The sequence below is a fragment of the Schistosoma mansoni genome, chromosome 1, assembly GCF_000237925.1.
Source record: "Schistosoma mansoni strain Puerto Rico chromosome 1, complete genome".
Classification (NCBI taxonomy): Eukaryota; Metazoa; Platyhelminthes; class Trematoda; order Strigeidida; family Schistosomatidae; genus Schistosoma; species Schistosoma mansoni.
Genome location: NC_031495.1, coordinates 59,125,103 through 59,148,506, shown reverse-complemented (window position 1 = coordinate 59,148,506; position 23,404 = coordinate 59,125,103). Strand labels below are relative to the sequence as shown.

At 32.1% G+C, this 23,404-nt stretch overlaps 2 protein-coding genes across 3 annotated transcripts; both read right to left on the bottom strand.

Annotated features, from left to right (window-relative positions):
* Positions 1-1,858: 1,858 nt before the first annotated feature.
* Positions 1,859-3,533, bottom strand: Smp_081900.1 (hypothetical protein; the record flags this gene model as incomplete). 2 transcript variants are annotated; one of them, XM_018795025.1, is made up of 3 exons in its annotated part: positions 2,081-2,290; positions 2,997-3,091; positions 3,473-3,533. In XM_018795025.1, 3 exons carry the CDS (start codon positions 3,531-3,533, stop codon positions 2,081-2,083), a joined length of 366 nt encoding a protein of 121 aa, XP_018649379.1. The 2 variants fall into 2 exon arrangements, with proteins under 2 accessions (XP_018649380.1, XP_018649379.1); XM_018795026.1 differs by lacking the exon at positions 3,473-3,533 and having other exon boundaries at positions 1,859-2,290; positions 2,997-3,113.
* A 5,514-nt stretch (positions 3,534-9,047) lies between these two features.
* Smp_166340 (hypothetical protein) lies at positions 9,048-16,051 on the bottom strand. The gene is made up of 3 exons (XM_018795024.1): positions 15,924-16,051; positions 12,319-12,416; positions 9,048-9,566 (listed from the first exon to the last, which is right to left on the bottom strand). Exons 1-3 carry the CDS (start codon positions 15,988-15,990, stop codon positions 9,360-9,362), a joined length of 372 nt encoding a protein of 123 aa, XP_018649378.1. The 5' UTR covers positions 15,991-16,051; the 3' UTR covers positions 9,048-9,359.
* Between the last annotated feature and the right edge of the window lie 7,353 nt (positions 16,052-23,404).

The window sequence follows — 23,404 nt, the reverse complement described above, 5'->3', positions numbered from 1 at the left end:
TTCATACTGATAATGCTTGTATTTTTAAAACATCGTTTGTGTAAAATAACGGGATCAGGTATATTAGCATGAAAGTATAAATTTATCATCGAAAAATATTCAGCCTCATGTTAGCAGTTGTGATAAGTCTTGTTGATTGAAAGCTATACTCGGATCCTAAGCTAGTCTCGTAACCCCCAAGCTAGAACTACACAGCGACTTGAACACGAGAGAAAAGGCGCAAAACATACTAGAAGCAATTTACTCCACAGGTTCATTTATGTACAGAAAATATAAGATTTTTATAGTATTTTAGAAGTCCTTGGGTTTTACTGAAAATTCTAGAATACTGCTAAACATAGTAGCAGTGTAATAATCAACCAATCAGAACTTCTACATGTGACTTTTCATTTTCGTGATATTTCTAGGAAAACTTCTAATCAAACACCGATTGGATAAAATGCCTCTGAATGTTTCCTGAGCTTGTCATGTTTATTACGAGAAATTTGCAGGATCATCCCAACAAGTTGAATAATATGGGAAGTGTTAAGGAGTACGAAAGCGTGAAATCGTTTCGTTTTCTTTATTTTTAATTGTTTAGTCTTAAGGGGTGAAGTTTAAAAGAAGTTGCTGAATGATAATTAATCCAATACAGTATGATAGTTGGCTTAATTACTAAAGTAACTGAAAAATATCTCCAATGATCGAATGTTACATCTCGAAAGATTGTATGATTAGTTCATATAATTAATAACCAATCGTAGTTTCGATCCGTTCATTTCACTGGTGCACGTCAACGTTTCTGTATGAAAAATTGTAACTTTTAATTTTCAATGAAATATATTCAAAAGAAACCAATTTACCTCAACAGTTAACTGACTAAAAGGTAGCTAGCTGTGATAAAGTTATTTTGTTCCATCTTATATATGAGATACTTTCAAACTGTTTTTCTCACTTCAAGTTGATACTTTTGTTAGTAGAATGTGAGAAATCGAAGAGATGAGAAAATATTAGGATGTGAACAAACTCAATAACAGTACATATAAATAACTAAAATTATACTGAGAACTGTTTAATTCGTCATGGTAAATCGAAAAGTGATTGAACAGAATAAGTGGAACCAACGGATGTTCATGTTAGAAATTAAATAAAACATTTTCATTTTTCTCACATAACGTTACATAGCTTCGTAGATCTCACTTGTTTGTGTTATATCCCGATAACAATAGTCATTGGTAACTTTGGCATCCACTTATGGACCAATATTATGCATATATTCCTTATCGTATATTTGTTAAATAATTAAACTACTCATATTCATGTTCCTTTCACTGTGAGCTTTATTTTGACCCATGGACTATTATTGTACGATTTACCATTCCTGAGTTATACCCAGTCTATTAATAACTGCTCCCCCTATTCACAGCCACATTTGGCTAACTCTTGTACAAATGTTATTTTCTATTTTATTGGTACAATGTGGTCAGTCTGTTTGGTATATAAACTCAGTATGTTTGAAATACAATGATTCATAACGCAGACGCTGTTATTAATGTTCTAGACTTAACTAGCTGGGCTAGGATAGCACTCTAGACTGCTCGTATGGTTTTCGTGTGTCACTGTTCCAATTGATAATTCGCTGCTCTCTGATTGGCGGTTTTATCAAGTCATACGTTAACTGAGCATTCACTCGGCCACAAGATATAACAGTTTGTTAAATAACCTTCATGTTTTGAGTCAAATGTTAGTTCTTTTTTAAAGTCATTTTGATCTGTGACAGTTATTTCACTGCATCATGAAATATCAGTCATCTTATGTCATCAGATTTCGTGCATGTGTAGTACCTGTCACTGTTAATTCGTTAGTAAAATGTGAAAGTAAATAAGAAATTTGTTCGTTTATTACAGTATTATTTTCAATGAAAAACAGAATGAAATTAAAGTATCAATGAATTGTAAAAATCTTAAAAAAGTAATAGTTCTCGGTTATAAATTACAAAATAATACCCATGCTTAATATATGGATGAATCCAAAAAAACATAGAAAGCAAGCTAAAAAGAAAATACAATTGATTTGCGTAGATTTTAATGTTTGCTCAGTTTCACTTCATCTTAACTCTGAAGAAACAAGTAAGTGTTACGACTATCACAGTTAACATATGATGATTTATACATGTCTTTACACTTGTATTACAATAATTAGTTTGACAACAATAATAAGATAGTGATAGGTATCTTTTACTCCAAAATTCAAAGGTGCAGTTAGGTGTACATTCTCTGATTGGAGTTTTATAGTCTCCTACCATAAGCTTCTACAATGAAATAGATAGAAGTGAAATATATATACTGTCGTTATGCCAACACAAATAATATTATCTCTATTAATAAGAAACAATAATCAACAGAGTCATTTAGCATTAAGCTAAGAGTCTAGTAGAAAGTTTTTCATATCTTACAGTCTATTTGTTCATGTGAAATGAGTATTGTCAAATCGATTTCATCAATTAAAGTGTTTACAATAATATTCTTTTTATCAGAACACATATTGTTGTCATCATCACAGTAATCAGTTTTAATTATTTCTTGAACATTTTTGTTCTTACACAGTGCAAGTAAACAGATTTGTTTCTGCAAACTTGAAGATCATTTGAAAATATCAGTAGTTCACAGTGATGGTTAATTCCAGCTGATCGGACTGAAGACAACTAACACTCTGGTAAATTGTCTTTAGCCCTAAATGATTGAAAACAACTAACTATTCACTTTCATTTGAACTTAATACTACTTATGAGACAGTAGAATAGACAATTTTCCACCATTTATATAACTGTTAGTTAGTCATGCTTGTACAATAGAGATATTACCAGATATTCAGATTAATTAACAATTAAATTGTTTTGAATGGTCACAACTACGTTAATGAATAACAGTTCAACAGTAGTTAATCTCATTGAGTTAAGCTTGAAAAAAAGGACATACTTATTGAAGTTTAACAAATGAATGATTTATTACACTTACTGCACACCACACACAATTATGTTTTGTTTGCACTAGAGATGAATTCTCGAATGGATCTGGACAATTTAAGCATTCATAGCAGCTTAAGGAGAAACCTGAAATCAGATAAGAAGACATAACGGTACTATCAACTTCGTTAGTCTGTTTAAACTATTTCAACAAATGTTCTTAATCATGATTTGATGAACGGTTTATCGACTGAACAAATCAACAGCATACATAGTATTACTAACAAACATAAGAAGTACACACTGAAGAAATAGAATGCTGATCAAAATCCTATTCGAGCTAACCAGTCTTCACCAGACTTACATTGAGTTGCAGATAACATGATGGATAGTTTAGGGATTTAAATCAGTCATTATAATCAGTCAAGAAGAAATCTGTCTCAATTCCTTTTAGTCGACCGAAATACCTTTGCATTGTTTATAAAATAATCATTATATATTAAGCGAAACATTAACAAGTTATCTTACTGCAATGTAGATTAACTATAATCAGCAAGATCAAAAGGAGAATCTGTGATGTATATTTCATTGTGGAGTAGAACAATTTAAATCCGACAACTATATTTAGACGTATATCGTTCTGACAATTATTGTTCAGACCAATTTAATCAAGATATTATGAGACACATATGTTATCACTACATCTTAAAGCATATTTAGATGATTGGCCAACCGAAAAAATAAATGTTGATTGGTTATTGTATCCTGTAGTACAGACTACACACTCACTAGACATACAATGTCAATATGATTTGAACATTTATCATAAAGAATATTACGTCTCGAAGTTGAACTTCCTGTGTTAACCTTATCACATGATTAAGGTTTTCTCGAGTGTTTTAATATGTAGAGAGTTTGTCTACCTAATGTCTTCCTAAGGCATGTGTAGGATTGAAGTCCCATTTTATCTGTTTCAGCTAACAGACTGAAAAATGGAGCATATTGAATAAAACTGCCAAGTAGTTTTGTGTTTAATTACCTTCCAAATGTTGAAATACTTTCTCCAGAACGATAGCACTTAACAAGTAAAAAATATTTCCCAAATTATATCGATCAGGACCGAGAAAATATACCAAGAAGAAATAACCAACAAATTTGATTGATTTTGAAAACAAATATAAAATTTATAAATGGTCTTTCAATGTAATTCACGTCTTTCTACGTTTGTTCATTCATGATAAAGTATATGCTATTAATACTATTCTCGTGTATTATCTGAAATTGAGAGCATAAGGAGTCATGATTATCATCTTAAATATCATAGTCTTTCAACACAATGAAAGTGAGTAAAATACTCTGATTTCTTCAGATGTGTAGAAAATGGTTTAGATGACAAATCTCAAACTATAACTTAACTGGAATTATTGTGAGATATCAATTAATTTGTGTGTAAAATCGACTTTATTGACAAGTATCATTTATTCGTTTATTATTTTACATGAGAAAAATCCCGACTCGAACAATGATGTATCAGATATGGAGTTACCTGTCTTTTCAAGTAATACAAATTTAAGAAACTAATAATGATAACAAAATCTGAATTCTAAGGAAAAATAAATAGTAGTTGTTAGTTCTAAATGTTTAATTGATTTTAGAAAACTATCAGAAAATCCTTGACGAGTTAACAACTGATTTCTTAGTCTTTTCAGTGAATACGTAGGAGACTGTTTAATTGGATAAGGACAATAACATATATATTAAGTGTGAAAGGAAAGAAGTGAGGTGAAACTATGGTGTGCTTGAGATAGATCATCTTTTCATGAATTATGGTGTGTAACTTATGTAACATTTATTGAATAGTTCTCCATTCTGTTCTCTATTCAGTTTTCCAAAATAATGATCATTTGCTTCTAATATCATTGTCTTAATTTGAATATTTATTATAGTCCTTTTTAATTTTGATAGAGAAACTGTTTTTACTATCTGATTGCCTTTTAACATAAATCAGTTTTCGATGTTGAAATGGAGTGAAAATCGGGAACGTTGGAACATTCAGAACTATTCTGTGATTCACTGTTATCTCTATTTTTGCCACGGAATTATTAAATGGTCAGTACTTCCAAATCCATTCTGTAGCAAAAATGAAGAACTTCAATAAATGAGTTAACACCAGGAAGTGCTGTAATCCAGTCATACTTTAGTAATAGAATAGAGAACACTTTTGTACACTCATCATCACTGAAAGAACAGAATTCAGAACTTGTTAGTAATAATAATATTTTATAAAACTGAGTTTAGTGGCTCAATGTCTGACGCTAATTAGATAGTCTGATGATTATTATCGAAATATACATGCCGGTAACCCTCGTATATTTATATTGACTGGATTCACGTTAGAGAAGAATGGAATAAGTCGAATATGAGAATGAATTTTGAATACGTATATTTCGTACACTCATTGATCCGGAAAGAAAATCAGAGAAACTAAGTGGAGAAAGCGAAGCAGAGAATGTCGTTGAACGGATGGACAACAAACCAACACGGAAAAGGCGAGTAAGGCAACTCATTTTGATGAAGCGTTACTCAATATTTATATTCAGACAAAGATAAGTTACAACCACGTAATGATCAGGGCAAGCAATTAATACACGAGATCATTTAAAAACAGTTAGGGTTAATAAGTGAGTGAGTGACAAGTTCAGAATGTGGCTTGAGAAGAATGAATAATTGGTCTGTCCTGAAGCTAGTATAGCCCATGTGGGCTTGAAAAAGTACCAGTCACAACTAGACCCATCGATTATTATTCGTTAAATAACCTTCAACAAAATAACTCAACGGAATTCATAAATGCTTACCAGAAGGTGGAATATTATTAAGCGAATTTCTCACTACTTTATACATGGTTTGTATGTTTAGAAAAGTAATAAAAACTGGATAGAACTAGAAAAGAAGGCTCAGGACAGAGTGGGTTGGAGAATGCTGGTCGGCGGCCTATGCTCCATTGGGAGTAACAGGGGTAAGTAAATAAGTAAGTGATGTTTAGAAGAGTGGAGAGTTTACATCTTTGTTAATTAAATGATGAAAATGCTTTAGTGATTAATTTTCACCATGCTTTATCTGAAGTATATGCAAATCATATCAAAAACGAATAAACACTATTCAGGATACAATCACACACACGATGTTGAATTCGCCCAGAATGAAATTACTTTGCTGAATCTGAAAACATAGACATCAAATCACAAGGTCTTACACAACAACTACACAAATTAGAATATCGTTCAGAAAATAACAGCACTAGAAGTAAACAAATATCTTGTGCAAATTTGAAAGTGAAAATCGTGAAAATCTCTTCGTCACATCATCTAATTCCTACTCAGCTTCGTCTGAGTTCTCGCTAATAAACTAGATACATCAAAATATCAACATCAATCTGTGTAATGCAAGACTGATACAACTCTGTTATTTTGCAAAATTTCACATCAAGATACATCTGAACACAATATGAAACAGTGAGGTGACGCCCACATTACTAAAATTATTGACTGAACAACTTGTTGACAAATGTGTTTCACGTGACTATTTTCAGAATACAATGTATTGAATATTCAATATTTTGCTTTGAAATTCGAGTAGGCGAAAATATCAACATCAGTTGTATTTCATGAAAAACCATTCTGGAAACAGTGAAAATCAAACAATTTACGAGATTTACAAACGGTAATAGTCTTTCACATTTTTTTCATCTTAAAACAGATTTTGTTATGAATTGGAAACTTTTGTTGTCATGTCAATTGAAGATTGATTGTTCTTAGTGGTTCATTCATACTGTTATAATAATGTGTTATGTGTTTTCAGCGAATAACAATCATTTTTCTAAAACTGTACTAACTAAACAAATGTGAAATCATTGTTTGTGTGTAAGCACAAATACACTTAAATAATTATGTGGGGAGGTGTAGTGCCACATATAATGACGCAAATATGTTGTGGTTTGTGAAGAAAAGCGGTTGTCGAAGCTGAATTATGTGCAAAATAAATTTAGCTTAAAGGTCTATGATTTCAGTGGGTGTATTATCACTAAGTGAAGCAAGAAGGGCAATTGATTAGCGACCAACATAAATAGAAGTAATAGAAAAAAATATATTGGAATTTTATGTTAAACATAAATATCTGTGTTTCATAACATGATTACAGAAACATCCGTGGATGAGGAGTCCCACAATAAGACGAAATGGCCGTCCAGTGCTTCCAGGTTTTCCATAGTGGTCTAGCTTCCATTGGCCCGTGATTTCAACTATGCAAAATTACAGAAATCGATGTTTAAAATGATGGAAATAATGTGAGAAATTGTGTGAAGATAGTTATCAGTACACTAGTCTAATGAAGTGTTTTCTCAGTTTATTTCCAGAGTCATAGATTAAGAGGCCTTTTAGAATCGTACAAAATTCATGGTTCTTACTTGATTTCTTATAGTCAGATAATAGCAAAATTTAAAAACGTATCTTTATCATGATTCGGTTGCAGAAAAATGTGATAACGGTTTACTGAAATGTTGAACTGGAAAATGAAAGCGTTCCTGATTATTTCACTTCATTTAAAAAAATTTTTTGCAATTGATTTTTTGCCTGAGTCTAAAACTTTAAATACCCAGTAATATTGATTGTCCTAGTGAAGGAATAAGGAAATAAAAATCTGTTGACTACTTTAGTGTCACCGTTAAAAAACTCAGGTATTAATGGGTCTAATGGCAATTTAGGTACAGTTAATGACGACTTTTTATCTAAAATCAATTATTGACTGTGTTAAGGAATTCGCTTACTATTTAGAATGTTTATGGCTAATGTATACAATTAAATGCCACTTTTATATTTCACTAAATGTATTTATCATGCTGCCGATTCCAGATGACAAATGTACTCTAACCGTTTGAAACTCCACTAGCGCTACTTACTCCCAGTCAGCTAGTTGAACTCAAACCATTGATTTACTTGATTACTTACTTCCATCTATTTCATTATTTTATGAAACGGAATGGTTGGTCTAACAATAGATAAGTGAAACTCCATTCTACAATGTTGATAAAGTAATTATGAGAAATGTATATAATAAAATATATGATTCAACTCTGTACAAAGTAAAACTTCAGGAAGTCTAATGTGTTATATCCGGACGGGAATGAATAAGCAGTAACCGTTAGGAATTATTTGTGGACTGAAATTACACGAATATTCTTATTGTATGACAATTAAGTAACTATATTATATGTATATTCATATTCTTTTCGTTATAAGACTTTTTTGACCTATTGACTATTATCACACAATTTAATATTCTTGAGATATTCCCAACTTATTAGTAACAGTCCTTCACAATCACAGCCACTTTTGGGCTTCATCTTGTACAGATGTTATTTTCTTCTTTATGGTGTGATATGGTCAGATTTATTTGTATATAAACTCAATATGTTTGAAATATACGACTCGTATCTTGGAGGCTGAGATTAGCGTTCTAGACACAACAGGCAAGGCTAGGCGGAAAAAGGATCAATCGAAACTGTAGGCTGCTCGTACTGGTGTGTGTAACATTAATTTGGTCTTACAAGTCAACGTATTTGAATTTGGTAATTGTACTGTGATAATCGTATATGTTAAGGACATAACATAATGGTTAAATGGTTGAGTGTATTAATTAGTTTTGGTGATATATATTTTTATGCTTTAGACTCATCTATAGTTAAATACATAAATGTTAGTACACAGGAACTCCGACTGTAGCTCTTCTAGAGTTATTGCTGGTCCCAAGCCCGGGTAAAGGAGGAGGGTTGGGCATCGGGTTAGCGACCCCATCCCGTAGAACAACTAAATCGCTAAAAAAAGCTAACCAGAAAAAAATGATTCAAACTATTTAAACTCTGCCCTGGGAGTTGAAGGAATAATTATGACGCCTCATGATGAAAGCCGAGCTCTTTTGAAAGTCACAAGGGCGATGCCCCTTCTAACAACCAGAGCAACAATAGATATGGGTACATGGAACGTCCGGATAATGTGGGAGACCGAGAGACCAGTCAAATAGCAATCGAGTAGTACAAAAAAACAATCAATTTTGAAGAAAATGGTAATTTTATTAAACATGTAAATGATAACCAACCTATGGAATGTAAATATGCATCTATCTCACATGTGTATTATGTAGCATTTTTAATTAGTAAATGATTTATTTAACACAAAAATATAAAAATAATCATGGGTATTATTATTTTTTAAAAATATAATAATATAAAAAAGGCTGAATCAAAATACATAAATGAATCATAGAAATAAAATTCATTTTTCATATGATTAAATATGTGAAAATTGGGTCGTGAACTTATGAAGACGTTTGATTTCAATAATGTACTGTTCATATCTTTTCATCACTTTTTATTAATAAAGAAGCAGATAGGTGTTATAATAGTCATTAATAGTATTTGATTAATTGCTCGAATCTGTACACTTTCGTTACAATAGCTATATTGACAGCAATAATATCTAAGCTTGGGGTATGTTTTGCTGAAATATTCAAAGTCACATCTGGGTGTACATTGTCTGATCGGGTTTGAATAACCTGGAACTTCAAGTTTCTATAATAAAAGACATGAAGAAGTGGATAGATATACAACTTTAGTCCAACAAAAATAGTTCAAAGGGTACTCTTGAAAACAGGTAAACATGTGAATTAGATGGTGGGATATTACTTTGTTTTCATTCTTCTGTCAATGTATCATGGAAAATCTATTAGATATTTAATTTGTTCACTAGCGATTCAAACAATGTGTTTTTTTGTCAAATTCCAGTTTTAGTATATCACATCTCAACTTTACAGTCAAAATCTACCTTCACAACTATTTACAATTACAGGAAAACGGCATCATTAAGTGTGCAGTTATCTGTAAATACTATCAATGTGGTAGTGAAAAAACTTTTGCGTATCTGTTTCAAAAGCGAATATTTTGACTATAAGAAACGGTATTATCCATATATCATCTTCCTAATCTTATCTCTAATCTCTCCTGCTAGATATTCTACTTGTTAGCTAAAGTCAGTGATAAGATGCTTTTATAAAGGTTTTAAATTGTTATTCTATCCCATAAATATTCAAGATACCTCAGCTGGTTACCCCTACAAATTTATGAAGCAACGAATCTCATATTTCATCAGAGGTTACGAATTCAACTTAAATAGCTGAGTGTTTATTAATAAATATCACAACTACATGTTTCACTTCTAGTCTACGAGAAGTACAAGATTCACAAAAAACACATTTATTGTAGATGACCAAATCATCCATAACAACTAGTCGTTATCTTGACGATATGTTGTTCAAGGACTAGAACGTTATCAATTTTTTTTTAAATTGTTGATCCCATAGTATCACATCATAACAAGTGTGGTTATATGATTCTAGTGAATCAAATACACCTAATGGTCATAGACATTAAATTTTTGTGATGTAAATTTGTGTTCATGTATTTAATTGTGGATTCATTAATGTCAAGTACTATTCAGTTTAATTTTATAAATCTCACTGTCAATCGATGTAAATCAATAATAAAAATATTAGTGTATTCAGGTATCATCATGGTCTATCTTAGCATCAAAGAAATCCCTTTCCACTGTCTTATTGTTCTTACATGCATAGTGCAATTCACGGTTTCTAGTAACAAGTCTTAGAATTTTTGTAGAAAGGACACTTGAACTTACGTTATCTACTGCTTGATAACAACCTTTTAACACCTATGATTTAGGTAAATTATCCAGTAATGTTTCTTGATACATAAATCACAATAACAATCAATAAAGTATGGGGATAACTAGTTCTGTTAGATTTTCATATACAATATTAGTTTTACTTTTAGAGATCCAACAAAATTGGTTCATTTCTTTTTACATACAGTAAAAAGCTAAATCAATCAAATCCAAACGAATTTTTTTAAAGCCACTTATACTGTCTATTACTTATCACTGAAATCACTGTATGGGATGAAATTCATTTACTTTTTATGGTAATCAATCATTTATTTAAAATCAAGGGAACAAATCCGCGAATGATTGTCAGACTTATTTATTCTTTGAGGTCTTGTATTTGTCCACAGTGTCTATAAGCACACAGGTTTCTGCGCATTTAGTGTTCATTATGACAGCATCAGTAGTCTACAGTGTCAATAAATTTTATAGTTTACATCATAGACTGACCTTAGTTAAACAATCATTTAGAATCACAGAACACTGGACGGATGTTTCGCCTTAGTATTAAATTCTAGATATCAAACCTAGGAATTAAGGTCGTGAGATGAGCTTTTAACCGTTGGATCACTGAGTCGGTATCCATCTGTTTACATTCAATTTCGATCAAGTTGTGAATATATAAATTCTCCTTTCAGTGATGCTATAGTAAGCCAATTGAATATTGTTTTTGTATGTCTACTTGCTGTAATTTAAACATCTAACCTACTATGTAAAATTATCTGTGAGTCTGATTGAACGCATGTTGCACATTATTAGCATTTATTCTCACATTGGTTGTTTACACATCCAATCAATAACTTACCCACAATCGGTTAATACACATAAATATATGTGGATTTTTTTTGACACTCACTCTTACTCTCTAGTTTTCCAATGTGGTTGTCTTTTGAGAGCTTGCGGATTTTATCAATTGTTACCAATGCACTCTGCCAACAACTGGTGCTTTGGCTTTTGAATATTCTCGAGCGAACTCATAGTACTACTAGAAGAATCGGCCTGCTTAAAATATTCAGTTAACGGGATATCATTTATTGGATTCAAATAGAGAAGAATTAACCTCTACAATTCTGCTAAGTAACTGTATCGTGAGTCCTTACTACTGAGGAGTTTCATATGAGGACGAAATAACTATCCACTGTTTTTAAGGTTTAAATTATTGTCTAACTAATCCAAGTACATGATATCCAATATAAAATCCAACAACCTTGACATACCCTTCTTGTTAATAAAATTCAGTTGATCAAAGCGTAAACAATTGATAACACAGTAACATTGCTTTTCGCTTTAAATGATCAGAGGGCACGAATAAAATATTTTCATTCCAGTCAAGTTTTTCTTAGATCTCAATAGAATAACCAACTTTCAACATCTTGGAGATAGTTAAGCAGTTACATTCTCAAAGAAATAATGTCAGAAATACAGTGAATCCACAACTAGTCTGTTTGCACGTATTTAAGTCTATACACCAGGTACTGTATAATACTTTAGGTCTCTTCAGCGAGTTTCATTTGTAAGATTGTAATTACTTAGTATAATTCAGTAAGGGAATAGTATTCCCCGAAATGGATATTTTTTGATTTCACTTACTGCACACCATTTACAATTACTGTAATTGTGTACTAGTGGTGACGACGGGTTGAAAGGATTTGGACATAATAAGCATGAATAACAATCCAAAGACAAATCTGAAATCAAAAGATAAGAAAATAACATCTGTTTCACCATTAGTATGTCATGGTAACTAATAGGACAGATTATCACTCATATTGATAATTATCTGCTAAAAGAGTGAGCGAAAAGGAGTATACCAATATTTTATTATCTTACATGACATGGTGTTCTATCTCCGAACCAAATTTATGATGACAGTAACAATTTTGCATTCAAATGTAGGTAACTTTAGGTTATACCGCTGGTCAATTAGTAAGTGTAAGTATGAGGTCGCGGAGATTGTTTTATTCCATTGAAATTAACAACCGATAAAAGTTAGACAACCATTAAAAACCAGAAAGCATTGAACGGCTTTTAAGTTCTAGTATGGACCAACTAAATAATGTACATCCACGACAATGCAACGAGAATACAACTAAGAGCTCCCGGTCTCACACAACCATCCAGGACGAAAACGTCGTCCAACACTTTCAGGTTTTCAATGTTTACCTAACTTAGATCGGTTAGTGATTTCAATAAAATGTAAAAGCATTAAAATAATATTTATGACCCTGTTATTTCCAATGAAAGGTGATCAGTAGATACGTCATAAGTCTTAGTGAACTAATTAGTTGTAACATCAAGGAGAAGTAAACCATATCTATCAGAACTAAACTGGCTCAAATACGTGATTGATCCATCACAACGTAGTAACTAGAGTCCCGATTTCAGGCCTTAAACGTCGACAACACTATATTGATGAAATTTGATATGTGGCCACTCGGCTAATCTATTCAACATAAGGATACCTTTTGTCTTGACAATGGATAGCTGGATGCAAACTATTCCCCAAATTTTTGTAATTTTTAGAACTTACAAACCGGTACATCTTCAGATATCAAAAAATTGACGATTCTCAAAAAATAGGAATTCTTGTGATGAAGTATTGTGGCCATAGACAATTTAACCAGTCGTAGTCGTGAACTTTGTAAATTAAGTATTTTTGGAGTATAATATATACAACAATGAATACCACAACTACTTCTCAAATAGTAAGCTGATCACCAACCTAGAGTTGGTAAGTTAACATGTGTGCTAAACCTTATATGATCGTACATTAAGATACTTATATGAGTGTTTATATGATAGGAAATGTTCAATAAAATAATAGGAAGTGGATCAGTACTCTTAGGGAGCCACCTATAATCATATTTTTGATTTTGCACTTAATTATGGTAGCAGTTCCATTTTTAAACTTCGAAAACTGTTTTAAAGAAAGTAAAGAGTTTACAGGTGAGATCATAAGGCACTTTTTACGATAAATTTAACAAATGAAATTGTTTTCTCGACAAATATTAGTTCTTACAGACTTCAATAGTTATAATAAACTGACTTAAAAGATTCCCCTCAGATTTTGACATAACAAACTTCCAAAAGACAATCGATTACCAAGGCTATTTTGACCTCGTGAAAATTTCAGATAAATTCGAAATGGATATTAAAACAACTTGAAAATAACAGAATGCTTGATGGATCACCTATAACTCACATTTATTACGTGGTTTCAGTGTTATTTGCAATGAAACAAAAGTTCAAACGAATGAGTGTTGCTCAGCCTCATACAAGAATGGTCAGCTTATAAATTCTGGAAATGTAATTATATAAACAGACTTCAAATCCATATCGTAGTGAGATAAGACGTTCTTTCTTATATCTTGTAGCATAATCTAGTTTATTCACAGATCTCAACACTTCAATCGGTGCTTTGATTGCAACCCTTATAGCATTACATTGAACTTATTGAGTACAAAAACATGAAACCACATAATAATACTAATCATACTAAGAATTTTGATGAAATCTACTCTATTACAAATGAATAACCGAGAATGAAAGTGGTCACAGTACACCATACATAATATAACGTAGTAAAGTTCGAGGAACAAAAGTTTGTAAATTGAAAATCTACTTAAAACCAATTAACAGTTTATCTTTCGACGCAGGACTTATTTTACCTACTTGTATTCTACGTACACTTAATTTTTTTTTAAAAAAATTGTAGCTTGTATTTTTTTACTGATTAATTTTTCAGTAGTCAAACATTATGATCTATATATCTTAGCTTACTTAATAAGTTCGGATATGCTTAATAATAATGTGATTACAGGCAAAGTGCAATTGTTCCTTAATAACGACAAATGACAGTTAAGTTACTTCATTTGAGCTAGTTTTCCTAAAATATTTTATAAAAGATTCTGTTTCTTTAACCAACTTCTGAGATACTGCGGATATAGGTGTTCTTAAATTTTATAGTGTAGGCAAGCTTGGAAACCACTGATTCTTTATTTGAACGCTGAAGTCGGAATTTGAATTGTCGAAAACAAATTGGTTCAAAAAATAGTCAGGAATCCATGATCTGTGTAGTTTACATCTGAACTAATAAACTATACATAAGTTGGTTGCCTATTATTTTCTCTAGGCCACCTACTTACTAGCTAACTGATAAAGTCAGTTATATTATTTACTTCTGACTTTTAATACAAAGCTTTCAAACGATATCATAGGAAATGATGCCAATTCCTAATCGAAACACCGAAGCGATTACTACGTCTCACTTCCTATTTACTTCTTGATGCAACTCCATGCATGTAAAGTATTTAGATTGTGCAGTCGAAAAAATTATAGAAGTAGAATTGTCAGAAATATTCGAGAACAAATATATATTTAGTAAAAAATCACTATAGTATAGACTTATTTATATATATTGTTTGGATTTTACCGTATAAAAGTTTTCATAAACACAAAACTTATTTTCATGGTTGAAATCATGAGTCCATTTAAGCTAGACTACCATGGAAAACCTGGAAGCACTGGACGGCCGTTTCGTCCTATTATGGGACTCCTCAGCAGTGCGCATCCACGATCCTGCACTCGCGATATTCGAACCCATGACCTACCAGTCTTATTATTGTTAAAAAGATCCTTACTACGACCAATTATATAGTACTGAATACAGCAATTATTGTTAATTCTAATATTGTGTCAGTAATTTATGAATGTAACTAGTGTCTTATTATATGAATGAACTGAAAAATGCCAGAAAATTAAGTCTGTTACTTATAGAAATATGATTCTAAAATAACGCGAAATCAAATTTTTACACAAAACAAATATACAATAGCTTTCTGTGACATTAAATGTTTTAAGGCTTAGAGTTTAGTGTCCATCAATTGACCAAATATTTCGAAATGAATTTGAAGAATTATTGAAGCTAATAATAATGTTATTACAGTTATAATATATTCATTAACTTCAGTACATAGGGAACTGAAAAGCTTCTGATCATTACCTATTCAAGCTTACCAGTTATTATTGAACTGACTGTTAACTATAAATAACAAGATAAATTATCGAATTATTGAAATCACTAAGCATAGTAAATTCAAAACCTGTGCATAATTATTTTAATCACATGATATGTATTTGCATTCTGTACCATAAAACATCAATAAATGAAATGAAACATTAACAAATGATCTTACTGTAATTTATATTAATGATAATAAGCGAGATCACTAGCAGGATTTGTGCCATATACTTCATATTCATAGGAATATAATTAAACTCCGACTACTAAATTCAAATGTTAAGGGTCTCTGTAATTATCTGCAGTATCTTAGTCAGGATTTTATGAGACTCATACGTTATCGTTAGAGCTGATTAACCAATTGGAAAGACTCAAAATGTTTATTGGTATTTGTATCTATGCTACAGACATACTAATCCAGTAGACATGTATTGGTAATGTTATTTAAACATTAGTAATAAGTTACTAACTTAGAAATTAACCTTTATGTGTAGAGCTTAACTGGTTATTCAAATTCATAGAGTGTTCTACTATAAAGTATTTTTTGGTTGCTGACTATTTGTTTACACCTAGTGATTTTAAATTTACATTAGGGATTACACAGTTTTATTTTAGCTACTTGACTTAACATACTGAAGAAGGGATATATCAAATAACGTTGATAAATATTGGTGTTTTACATAGTTGTCAAAGGTCGAAAAATATACTTCTCCAAGCAGCATTGTAAGATCCATTTTGAAGGTTTTGTGTGTGAAAATCCCTCCATGCATACATTTGCAACTTGTTGTTATTGATTCCTTCAGTTGTACATTTTGTTGGTCCTTTTGATGCCATTTGAGATGGTAATATTTTTATTTTATTATAGTTTATTTTTTCTTACTCCTTCGCGCAGTTTCTATGTTTCTTCCTGAACTGCATTTATGTTGTTTTAGTAGATACTTAGTCTTGGCGGCAACCATATTGATTTGTTCTCCCTATGATTGTGCTACTTGCAATGACAAAGATTGTGCCTTTTTGATTGTGAATTGAAGCACTTTTTCAGAGTTGGAAACAATCTGTGTTATAAAGCAACTAAATAATATCTTTCAAACGAATCTGATCTATCCAGAAAGGATAGATTAACATTTATTTGTTGCTATTGATCGATTATTGAGTGAACAATTATTGGTTGATTAACTGAGTGGTAATATTTGCTTAGATCCGTTATTTACCTAATCACCTAGTTCCGATTTCAACTGGGCAATAGCGCGCGTCTAAACTACCTAGACAGTTATTCTTCAGTTCAAACCTTAGTTTGGATCTTACAAGCATAACATTAATTACATGACAGATGTCCAGGATTAAGGTCTATACTGGTGATAGTGTGGAGTATGCTATTTATGTTGATAGATATAAGTAGTATGTAGCTCCATTTGGAAGTAGACTGCATGCTAGTATAAGATTAGAAAGATTGAAATAAAGAGAATAGAGAAGAAAACTGACAGCAATCAAAATAACAACAGGAATGGAGGAACAGTGAAAATTGTAAGAGACAGCTGCTCGAAGATGTGCAAATGACGTATTTAATGTATGGTTTTCATATTCTATGGAAGCACTATAAATTGGTCTTCTCTTCTTAAGTTCTTAGTTTTCTACAATAGTACACTTATCTGTGCTACTAGAGTAGCAGGCCTCATCCAACATTTTTGCCATTATGTGACTACCTAATATATCAGGTCATATCATTATCCATACTGAGTCAATCTGTTGTCACAGTGAGTGGTTGCTGCTAGGGTCTTCTGAATAATACATTTGGACTGAGAAAAGGATAATATATTCGATTGTAGTGCCGTGCTTCAATAATAGTTCACTTCGATAACCGTTATTATACAAATCTTAACGGTGTATAAAATCAGAAGGCAAAAGGAAGCGGCAACTACATTTTTATTGATGAATGATGCAGACCAGAAAGCTGTGGGCACATGAGCAAGTATAAGCGAGCGAAGCAAAGATGATGCACAGTGGAGATGGCTGGGAAGCCAACTCGCTATGAGCAAGCATTACTCAATATTTATAATCAGACAAAAACGAATGACAGACATATGATGAATAGGATACGAAGGGTACACATATACGCTCATATAAAAAGGTAGTCAAGGTTAATAAGCGAATAATTAACAAGATCAAAATATGACTCATAATATATAGGTGAATTAGCTTGGCCAGAAGCTAGAATGAAGTATGTGGGCTTAACATATAAACTGATACTACACGATATAAAAAGCAAGAGGTTACATGAAGTGAGCATACCTGCGTGGCCGAGTCATATCATACACATTTAGTGTACCCGTGTTCATCATTTCTGACCTTCTCTGAGTGTTATATGTTAAAAGTAAATCTTCTAAGTTATCTTATATTTAGCTCTTACAATCATGTCAATAGGATTCAACACAATCACAGGTGTTTTCAAAGAAACATCAACTACGCTTAGCAAACATGATACTGCAAATAAAAACTATCATACTTCACTACTTTGAGAAAGCAACATAAAATCTACATAGTGATCCTTCATTTCATACACCATTTCAACGTTGTTTATTTCCGACAGATATTCAGACCATTAACACGATTTTCATGTTCTGTTGAAATATATGTATAAAAGGCATTTAGAGCTCTGAATATCGCATCCTTAGAAATATCATGGTCACTTGGAAGAGTTTACTTCACATATATGAATCTATTTCGATTCTGCGAACCGGCCGTATTGTTATTTGACAGGACTCCTACCCTCCTAATTTCATTGATAAAGGAATACCAACAGAACTCAACGCTACATGTTTATTTAAATCTCACTCCACTAGGTAACAAACTTGGAAAAGCTTTCAATATTCAGTTGGAACAGTCAGACACCCAACAAAACACATTAACCAGCATTTTGAAAATTGACTAATTTGAGTTGATTTCTGATGTAAGTCATTTGAGTAAGTGTCAGAGAAACATAATGAGTAGTTATATTAGCGTCATAGTTATATTTATAAATCTTCTCATTAGAGAAAAACATCGAAAATATGCGTGTTTCTTATTGTTACTCATTTTTTATTTACATGTCAATTTCATGTAGTTATTGTCTATATTGTATACTCACTGCAACCAGAATATATGGTGTGACAGCGCGGAAAATCCTCTAGAAATTGTTGTAAAATGTTGACAAGTCACTTTCCAGACTTTATATAGATCTTATAACTATCTGACCAATGTGAAATGTTTTCGTATTCCGTGGAATTGTTATTACAACGATTATAAATTACTGATTTTTAGACGAATTGCTGTAACCGGCATCATTTATAAGGTAATATAAAAACCTAATAACTTAGTGTTATATCTAGTATGATTATTTGATCAGAACAAGTAGATAATGAAAAATTGTACCTCTGATCAATTTATTTCATCGATACCAGTTAACTTTCTGTACGAGAAATCTGGACCAGTAATGTACAATAAATAGTATTCAAAAGAAATCATATCAGGCTGAGATTGTATTTAGAAATCTGTATAGGTTTGTCAAGATTGCTGAGTTTAGAATGGCATCATGAATGGATGAACGTTATACCACCATCGAAAACCTGGAAGCACTGAGTGGTTGTTTCGTCACAGTATGGGAATCGTCAGCAGTACGCACCCCGCACTCCGGTTAAGCGTTCGCGCTCGAGATCGAAGATCCTAGGTTTCAGCCCCACGTGCGAGGGCGTGGATGCTCACCGCTAAGGAGTCCTATACCAAAACGAAAAGTTTGTCCAGTGCTTCCAGGTTTTTAATTATGATCTAACATTGATCTGTTCATGATATCAATTTAGAAATCTATTAAAAAGTTATATTTAGAGTGTAAAGAAATATTTACGAACTGTTCAAATCACACGATGTTGAAAGGTATTGCATTAAATCTTAACCGTAAAATATGGGATACAAAAACATATGCTATTAGCTAAACCAATTTCTCTTTATCAAAGTCAGTAACATACTGTAGGGGCGATGAAATGTCACCGAGCCCTAGCCAAATCATCCGGGAGTTGCGTCACTGAATATCGAACAGATCATCGATTCCTGTTAAAGTCAAGGACAACAAAACGCGCATCAGTTAATCATACTTCATGGACTGGCTCATGTGGTGGTGGTCTCAATAAAATTTCTGTACTCATTCTTACTAATATATTTACGTAATCACGCTCTTTGGGTTATACAGTCTTCAAAGCAGACACGGTACCTTAATACGTCGAATGGGGTAATACACATTAGATGCTGACCGCGAGGTGTGACTTCGAAGTTAGCTTGTTCGTTACACTGTTCCTGTCTAACTCGAAAAGGCCTCCAGTCATTCGACATAGATCATCAACGTTGATGGATCACAATACCACGTCTCCAATGAACTTGTTCATATACATTGATAGTTGCTGCTACAAACATTTATCCGATCTGGTCATTGCTACAATTTCAAAATATGTCAACAGTTTTGGACATTCTGTCTTTTTACATTAAATTTGTGGATTAATTATGAATTGATTCGAACACCCATATAAATACTACTCATAAGTAATTCACCGTTTCATTGCTCCCATATAGTTTATTGACTATTTTCTCACACATGCTTTTTGACAAGCTTTTTTTCTTCTTTTGTGTAATTCCTTTCAGTTCACCATAGTTGTAATGTTACTTCTAGTCATAAAAACTGTTTAAAACAACTTTCATATACAACATATTTCTGAAAAGTATTTATCCTGATTCTGTTTAACGATCTAAGTGTAATATTTTCTTTATAGAAATAAACTTTTGTTTTAACAGAATTGGAATTGTCTAAACAATTAATATCTAGTTCATATACCTTTTGTAATAGAATAAGAAATTTTTAACAATTAAAGTAAAGGTCATATACTTTTGTTTTAAATAAAATGGGAAATTTCAAACAATTATGAGAAAGTTTCTTTTCAATATGAAGTGGGTATTTTGAACAGTTTAAATGGTATGACCAACCCAATGCATTAAAATTACTTAGAAAGCTCTTGAAAAATAATCCGAAAGTCACACAAAACGGGAACGTCAGCTAAAGTATTCGGTTAATGTATCATAGTCTTGACGTGCTTCCTATTAAATTTTTTACATTTATGAATCAAACGTAAAAAATTATTTGATTGATCTAAATAATTTCCGCTCTATATGAATGCTAATATTCAACTATATAATTGCTAAATATAGGGTAAAGTTAATGTTGAGAGAACTCAGAGTATTCCTGGAAAAAACTCAGAGGAGCCCTTAAAACACTGGAAAACATTTTATCAAGTCAGCTCCAGAACTTTCCGGATGCCCAAGGCCATCCAAAATGTTATGAATACCCTCGATTTTCTGTACATAAACTAACTTCGGAGTAAGGCAGTCTTTTCACATTTCGCTTCTTCTCTCTCGTGTTCAAGTTGTCGTGTGGATTCAGCTTAGGGTTATGGGAATATCATAAGAAACCGATTCAAGAGTTTGGTCAGAAGATTTATCGGCTAGATATTTTCTTCGAAGAATAGTTAGTAAATTTAATGAGCAAGTGAAACACTTAACATTCTAACTAAATGAATCGTTTGGAAATATATCTGAGAAATTCTTCCAATTTGAAATAGATTTGCATTGGTTTTATTGTTATGTAATAAGCCTAATGCCAAGGAGTAACTTGAGGTTGCTTATCAGTATATACGGCATTATCAAATGCAATTTAACTTTGTTTTCAGATTTAATGATATGTGTGCGTCAAAACTTTAAATAAAATTCATGATTTCCATGACTTAGTATAACAGTAAACCTTAAGAACATTTGTTAATCATACTTTTAATGCAACGAGAAATGGTGAATTATTTATAACTAGCACATACAAAAAATCAAAGACTAAAAGTGTCTTCATTTGTTTATAATATTTGATAGTATTACTTCCAAACATATTCGAGGAAAAATAGTAGAAGCAAGAATCTGGAGGCTATATCAATAGTTTGGTACTTATAAATCTCAAGGTTTATCTAGGACTCAGTATCGATATTTAGTGTCTTATGTTAATGAACTGTTTTATCGATAGAAGTATCATGGGAATCTAGTTCAGATAGGTCTATTGTTTACTACTCCAATATTTCTCAAGACGTATTTCTCATACAGCAATTTACAGAAATTATCAGTCGTGTAACGTCCGAGGTACACAGAAAACATTTAAATCTAGACAATAAGTTATATTTGAATCACTGAATCATTTGATAATCTATTGTTTTTCAAATCCATTCATAAGCACTTAACACTACACATAGAAAAAATGTAACAGATCAAATCGTTAATAGATTGAAGGTATTATTTAATCAGTTGATGTTAATGTCTAAAATGAACCCTAAACATACTCACTTTTTAAGTGCAAATTTATATAGATTTACAGTATTCAATTCATTGCTTAATAAGCTTAACGTTTTCAGATTAATCTATTGTCGATAAGTCAGGAAATATTGATCTCTTGATGACTACTTCCAACCACCTAACAATACAATATAGTGTACACGATTTCAAGTCACACTGAAACTTGATTGTTAAAATTAGGTCAGTACTTACATGATAATACTAGTGAATAATCGATCTAAACAGTAAAGCAGGAGAAGACAACCAGTGTATCAGCAGCCTCAGCAGCAGTAGATCTTAATATACACAAAGGAAAAAGCAAGACTCTCCGATACAATACAGCATGCACCAATCGAATCACACTTGACGGATAAGTCTTGAAGGATGTGAAAACCATTACATATCTGGGCAGCATCATCGATGAACACGGTGGATCTGATGCAGATGTGAGGACGAGGATAGGCGAAGCAAGAGCAGCATATTTATCACTGAAAAACACTGCAACTCAAAGCATTTGTCAGTCATCACCGAAGTCAGAATGTCCAATACACATGTCAAGACAGTTCTATTATATGGGGCGGAAACCTGGACAACTAAGAAAGCCATGATCCAGAAGATACAGGTGTTTATTAACAATTGTCTACGCAAGATACCTCGGATCCGTCAGCAAGACACTATGACTAACAACCTACTGTGTGAGAGAAGAAACCAGATTTCAGTGGAGGAAGAAATCAGGAAGAAGCGCTGGAAATGGAAAGGACACACATTGGGGAAATCACCTAACTGCGTCAAAAGACAAGCCCCTACATGGAATTCTGAATGCCAAAGGAGAAGAGGAAGACCGAAGAACACATTACGCTGAGAAACAGCTATAGATATGAGAAGAATGAACAAAGTTGGATAGAACTAGAAAGGAAGGCCCAGGACAAGGTGGATTGGAGAATGCTGGTCGGCGGCCTATGCTCCATTGCGAGTAACAGGCGTAAGTAAGTAAAGCTATATCAGCCAATTTAACACTCATATCTTTAGTGTGTACTATATGGTATCTCGAATTAGTTACTTAGTTGTTTAATGAAAAAATCTAAAGATAAGCAATGAATGTTTTCTATTTCTAAAATATTTATCATCAATACAAAAGAGGTTTGAATACACTAAAATAACTAAGTTAAAAGATATATAATCATTTTTTGAACACAAATATAAAATCAAGATGAAGTTCTGGATGAATTTGATTTGAGCAAATTGTAATGTTCGTCTTTTTTTAAAGGGAAT